Source organism: Oncorhynchus kisutch, unplaced genomic scaffold, assembly GCF_002021735.2.
Source record: "Oncorhynchus kisutch isolate 150728-3 unplaced genomic scaffold, Okis_V2 scaffold2925, whole genome shotgun sequence".
Taxonomy (NCBI): Eukaryota; Metazoa; Chordata; class Actinopteri; order Salmoniformes; family Salmonidae; genus Oncorhynchus; species Oncorhynchus kisutch.
In genome coordinates, this window is record NW_022264870.1 from 1 (window position 1) to 6,503 (window position 6,503).

Below are 6,503 nucleotides of genomic sequence, written 5' to 3' on the forward strand. Positions count from 1 at the left end.
AACATCCCCCTCCAAGAGGGGGGCCGAATCCTGTGCCGGGGGACCCATGTCTACCTGGGGGACGACATGCCTGACCCAGGCCTCGTCATGTCGGGCACAAAGTGTGACGACGCCATGGTGAGAACTCAACACCGTTACCCTGTTCATACGACTGGGCCGTCGGACCATCCAGGAGAGAGTGTGTTGTTGTTGTTGTTGTTGACAGAGGTTAACTGTGCTGGCCTCTGGTTACGTGTCCACAATAGTAGCTCGAACTGTGCAGGGAAGGACAATGGGAAAAGAAAATATCTGAGTCAGCATTGTATGGTTTGGGTCAGCATGGTACAGTTTGGCTCAGCATGGTACGTTTGGGTCAGCAATGTACGGTTTGGCTCAGCATGGTACGGTTTGATTCAGCATTGTATGGTTTGGGTCAGCATTGTATGGTTTGGCTCAGCATTGTACGGTTTGACTCAGCATTGTACGGTTTGACTCAGCATTGTATGGTTTGACTCAGCATTGTACGGTTTGACTCAGCATTGTACGGTTTAACTCAGCATTGTACGGTTTAGGTCAGCATTGTATGGTTTGACTCAGCATTGTACGGTTTGACTCAGCATTGTACGGTTTAACTCAGCATTGTACGGTTTAGGTCAGCATTGTATGGTTTGACTCAGCATTGTATGGTTTGACTCAGCATTGTACGGTTTGACTCAGCATTGTATGGTTTGACTCAGCATTGTACGGTTTAGGTCAGCATTGTATGGTTTGACTCAGCATTGTATGGTTTGAGTCAGCATTGTATGGTTTGGGTCAGCATTGTATGTTTTGGCTCAGCATTGTACGGTTTGACTCAGCATTGTATGGTTTGACTCAGCATTGTACGGTTTGACACAGCATTGTATGGTTTGGGTCAGCATTGTATGGTTTGACTCAGCATTGTACGGTTTGACTCAGCATTGTACGGTTTGACACAGCATTGTATGGTTTGGGTCAGCATTGTATGGTTTGGGTCAGCATTGTACGGTTTGGGTCAGCATTGTATGGTTTGACTCAGATTTGTACGGTTTGACTCAGCATTGTACGGTTTGACTCAGCATTGTACGGTTTGACTCAGCATTGTACGGTTTGACTCAGCATTGTACAGTTTGACTCAGCATTGTACGGTTTGACTCAGCATGATAGTGTGAAAAGGGTACTTGAATTAGACTTCCATTAAATTAAATTAACAATAAAAATGAACAGTAAATATTAAGTTCCAAAAGAATAAAGACATTTCAAATGTCATATTATATATATATATATATATACAGTGTTGTAACGATGTGCCAATAGTTAAAGTACAAAAGGGAAAATAAATAAACATAAATATGGGTTGTATTTACAATGGTGTTTGTTCTTCACTGTTTAACCTTGCTGCTTGTTTAGCAGGCCCTCGTGCCAAATTGAGTCAAAAGCTTTTATGAAAATCAACAAAGCATGAGAAGACTTTGCCTTTGTTTTGGTTTGTTTGTTTGTCAATTAGTGTGCAGGGTGAATATGTGGTCTGTCGTACGGTAATTTGGTAAAAGCCATTTTGACATTTTCTCAGTACGTTGTTTTCACTGAGGAAATGTACGTGTCTGCTGTTAATGATAATGCAGAGGATTTTCACCAAGGTTACTGTTGACGCATATCCCACGGTAGTTACTGGGGTCAAATTTGTCTCCACTTTTGAGGATTGGGGTGATCAGTCCTTGGTTCCGAATGTTGGGAAAGATGCCAGAGCTAAGGATGATGTTAAAGTGTTTAAGTATAACCAATTGGAATTTGTGGTCTGTATATTCATTTAATTTAGGATACCATCAACCTCACAGGTCTTTTTAGGATCGAGGGTTTGTATTTTGTCTTGTAACTCGTTCAATGTAATTGGAGAATCCACTGGGTTCTGGAATCCAGTGGGTTCTGGAATCCAGTGGGTTCTGGAATCCAGTGGGTTCTGGAATCCAGTGGGTTCTGGTAGTCTTTAATAGTTGATTCTAAGATCTGTGTTTGATCATGTATATGTTTTTGCTCTTTATTCTTTGTTATAGAGCCAGAAAGATTGGAGAAGTGGTTTACCCATACATCTCTGTTTTGGATATATAATTCTTCGTGTTGTTGTTTGTTTAGTGTTTTCCAATTTACCCAGAAGTGGTTAGAGTCTATGGATTCTTCAGTTACATTGAGCTGATTTCTGACGTGCTGTTCCTTCTTTTTCTCGTAGTGTATTTCTGTATTGTTTTAGTGATTCACCGTAGTGAAGGAGTAGACTCGGGTTTTCAGGGTCTCTATGTTTTTGGTTGGACAGGTTTCTCAATTTCTTTCTTGAGAAACCCGGCGTTCTTCATCAAACCATTTGTCATTGTTGTTCATTTTCTCAGGTTGTCTGCTTGTAATTTATTTTTTTGATGGGGAAGCTGAGAGTTTAAATATACTGTTTAGGTTTTCTACTGCCAAGTTTACACCTTCACTATTACAGTGGAATGTTTTACCCAGTAAAATTGTCTAAAGGGATTGAATTTGTTGTTGCCTAATTGTCTCCCCCCCCACCCCCCAACTCTCTCTCTCTCTGTCTCTCTCTCTCTGTCTGTCTGTCTGTCTGTCTGTCTGTCTGTCTGTCTGTCTGTCTGTCTGTCTGTCTGTCTGTCTGTCTGTCTGTCTGTCTGTCTGTCTGTCTGTCTGTCTGTCTGTCTGTCTGTCTGTCTGTCTGTGTGTGTGTAGGTATGTCTGAACCGGCAGTGTCAGAACGTCAGTGTCTTTGGAGTGCAGGAGTGCTCAGAGAAATGCAGCGGTCGAGGGGTGAGTAACGTCACGGTTAAAACCCCCCTTTTGAACACCTCCCCCCCTTTTTTTTGTCCTTTCTTACGTGCCAAATTGCACCCTCTACCCTTACATAGTGCACAACTTTTCAACCAGAGCCCTATAAAGCCCCAGGTCAAAGGTGGTGCACTACATTAGGGAATAGGCTGCCATGAGGGACTGAGACCATGAGACTGGTTCATGATTCATTTCTGTAATTTATCCCACATGGGACTTTGATCCTTGCCGGTTCAGTAGATCTTCCAGTAGATCTTCCAGTAGATCTTCCAGTAGATCTTCCAGTAGATCTTCCAGTAGTTCTTCCAGTAGTTCTTCCAGTAGATCTTCCAGTAGATCTTCAGTAGTTCTTCAGTAGATCTTCCAGTAGTTCTTCCAGTAGATCTTCCAGTAGATCTTCCAGTAGTTCTTCCAGTAGATCTTCCAGTAGTTCTTCCAGTAGATCTTCCAGTAGATCTTCCAGTAGATCTTCCAGTAGATCTTCCAGTAGATCTTCCAGTAGATCTTCCAGTAGATCTTCCAGTAGTCTTCCAGTAGATCTTCCAGTAGATCTTCCAGTAGATCTTCCAGTAGATCTTCCAGTAGTTCTTCCAGTAGATCTTCCAGTAGATCTTCCAGTAGATCTTCCAGTAGATCTTCCAGTAGTTCTTCCAGTAGATCTTTCAGTAGATCTTCCAGTAGATCTTCCAGTAGATCTTCCAGTAGTTCTTCCAGTAGATCTTTCAGTAGATCTTCCAGTAGATCTTCCAGTAGATCTTCCAGTAGATCTTCCCCTCGGTAATAAAGTCGTCCTCATGCAGTCCTTAAACCATCACTGTCCAGCTTTTAGTTGAATATTGTACATTGACTTCGTATATGCACACACACACACACACACACACACACACACACACACACACACACACACACACACACACACACACACACACACACACGCACACACGCACGCACGCACGCACGCACGCACGCACACACACAGAAAGGCAGACACACACACACACACACACAGAAAGGCAGGCAAACACACACGCAAACACACACACACACACAGAAACCTACCAACCTCTCCTGTTTCAGAGTGTGATGTGTTTCCGGTAAGGTAACCCATTCCAGTGTTCTGTTATCAATCATCCTAGAGGGCTGCCTGCCGAGAGGTTCAATCAGTTTGGTGTAATGGATTCATTTATGTTCAGCTTTAAGTGCCATTCATCATCGACTGGCTCTGAGGCACACGTCCTTGTCCTGAAATGTGCTGAAATGTCAAGTCAGGCAAAAGGTTTATTTGGCCAAACGCAGGCAGGCAAAGGGTGTAAGGCACACAGTTAAACTTGAAGCCTGTGATCTACAGTAGCAGTAGTATGTTGTGATATACTACCTACAGGTGTGTAATGTTGTGATATACTACCTACAGGTGTGATATGTTGTGGTAAACTAGCTACAGGTGTGTAATGTTGTGATATACTACCTACAGGTGTGTAATAACTACAATATGTTGTGATTTACTACCTACAGGTGTGTAATGTTGTGATATACTACCTACAGGTGTGTTATAACTACAATATGTTGTGATATACTACCTACAGGTGTGATATGTTGTGATATACTACCTACAGGTGTGTTATAACTACAATATGTTGTGGTTTACTACCTACAGGTGTGTAATAACAACAAGAACTGCCACTGTGAGGCCCACTGGGCTCCTCCCTTCTGTGACAAGGCAGGCTTCGGGGGAAGTGTGGACAGTGGACCGATGAGGCTAGCAGGTACCCATTGTTACCAACACAAACGTCTGCTATAATGTCATGCAAACTAGGCTTGGGGTCAATTCCTTTTCCATTTAGTCATTTCAGAAAGTTAATTGAAATTCCAATGTTCGTCATTGAGACTAGCCATGTAGCTATAGATGGCCATTGTAGCTAATTCCAATGTTCCTCATTGAGACTAGCCATGTAGCCATAGATGACCATTGTAGCTAATTCCATTGTTCCTCATTGAGACTAGCCATGTAGCTATAGATGGCCATTGTAGCTAATTCCAATGTTCCTCATTGAGACTAGCCATGTAGCCATAGATGACCATTGTAGCTAATTCCAGTGTTCCTCATTGAGACTAACCATGCTGCAAGATGGCCATTGTTTCTACCACAGGATCTGGCTCCCCAGGCTCAAAGGGTATTGCTGTTTTCATGTACTTCATGTCTGTCTCTGATGTCATTTCCCAGACTACGGTGGCGTGGCGGTGGGGGTCCTGTTGACTCTAATAACCTTCCTGGGAGCCGGCCTCATCGTCTCCATCAAGAGAAAGACCCTCCTGAGACTACTCTTCACCAACAAGAAGAACCCTATGGACAAGATGAGGTGAATTAGAACCCTATGAACAAGCTGAGGTAATATAGAACACTATGGACAAGCTGAGGTAATATAGAACCCTATGGACCAGCTGAGGTAATATAGAACACTATGGACAAGCTGAGGTAATATAGAACACTATGGACCAGCTGAGGTAATATAGAACACTATGGACCAGCTGAGGTAATATAGAACACTATGGACCAGCTGAGGTAATCTAGAACCCTATGGACCAGCTGAGGTAATATAGAACACTATGGACCAGCTGAGGTAATATAGAACACTATGGACCAGCTGAGGTAATATAGAACACTATGGACCAGCTGAGGTGAATTAGAACACTATGGACAAGCTGAGGTAATCTAGAACACTATGGACCAGCTGAGGTAATATAGAACCCTATGGACAAGCTGAGGTAATATAGAACACTATGGACAAGCTGAGGTAATATAGAACACTATGGACCAGCTGAGGTAATATAGAACACTATGGACCAGCTGAGGTGAATTAGAACACTATGGACAAGCTGAGGTAATATAGAACACTATGGACCAGCTGAGGTAATATAGAACACTATGGACAAGCTGAGGTAATATAGAACACTATGGACAAGCTGAGGTAATATAGAACCCTATGGACAAGCTGAGGTAATATAGAACACTATGGACAAGCTGAGGTAATATAGAACACTATGGACAAGCTGAGGTAATATAGAACACTATGGACAAGCTGAGGTAATATAGAACACTATGGACAAGCTGAGGTAATATAGAACACTATGGACAAGCTGAGGTAATATAGAACACTATGGACAAGCTGAGGTAATATAGAACACTATGAACAAGCTGAGGTAATATAGAACACTATGGACCAGACTGTATGGAACGGGCTAGCGCTGTAGATTGTATGGAACGGGCTAGCCGCTGTAGACTGTATGGAACGGGCTAGCCGCTGTAGACTGTATGGAACGGGCTAGCCGCTGTAGACTGTATGGATCGGGCTAGCCAGTCGTCTCCTAAAGTACCACGGTCAACCCCTAGCCAGTCGTCTCCTAAAGTACCACGGTCAACCCTAGCCAGTCGTCTCCTAAAGTACCACGGTCAACCCCTAGCCAGTCGTCTCCTAAAGTACCACGGTCAACCCCTAGCCAGTCGTCTCCTAAAGTACCACGGTCAACCCCTAGCAGTCGTCTCCTAAAGTACCACTGGTCACCCTAGCCAGTCGTCTCCTAAAGTACCACGGTCAAACCCCTAGCCAGTCGTCTCCTAAAGTACCACGGTCAACCCCTAGCCAGTCGTCTCCTAAAGTACCACGGTCAACCCCTAGCCAGTCGTCTCC

The 6,503-nt window shown here is 43.5% G+C and overlaps 1 protein-coding gene across 1 annotated transcript; it reads left to right on the forward strand.

Annotated features, from left to right (window-relative positions):
* The first annotated feature begins 6 nt into the window (after positions 1–6).
* On the forward strand, positions 7–5,256 carry LOC109886285 (disintegrin and metalloproteinase domain-containing protein 12-like). Its single transcript, XM_031819984.1, has 4 exons — positions 7–117; positions 2,722–2,799; positions 4,472–4,580; positions 5,039–5,256. The coding sequence occupies exons 1-4, from the start codon at positions 67–69 to the stop codon at positions 5,176–5,178; spliced, it is 378 nt and encodes a 125-aa protein (XP_031675844.1). The 5' UTR covers positions 7–66; the 3' UTR covers positions 5,179–5,256.
* Positions 5,257–6,503: the final 1,247 nt, after the last annotated feature.

Bases quoted from the DNA above. Each gene is read 5' to 3' on its own strand.
- LOC109886285 (XM_031819984.1), top strand. From the start codon at position 67: ATGCCTGACCCAGGCCTCGTCATGTCGGGCACAAAGTGTGACGACGCC. The intron at 118-2,721 runs GTGAGAACTCAA...GTGTGTGTGTAG, and splicing joins CAAAGTGTGACGACGCCATG to GTATGTCTGAACCGGCAGTG. The intron at 2,800-4,471 runs GTGAGTAACGTC...TACTACCTACAG, and splicing joins AGAAATGCAGCGGTCGAGGG to GTGTGTAATAACAACAAGAA.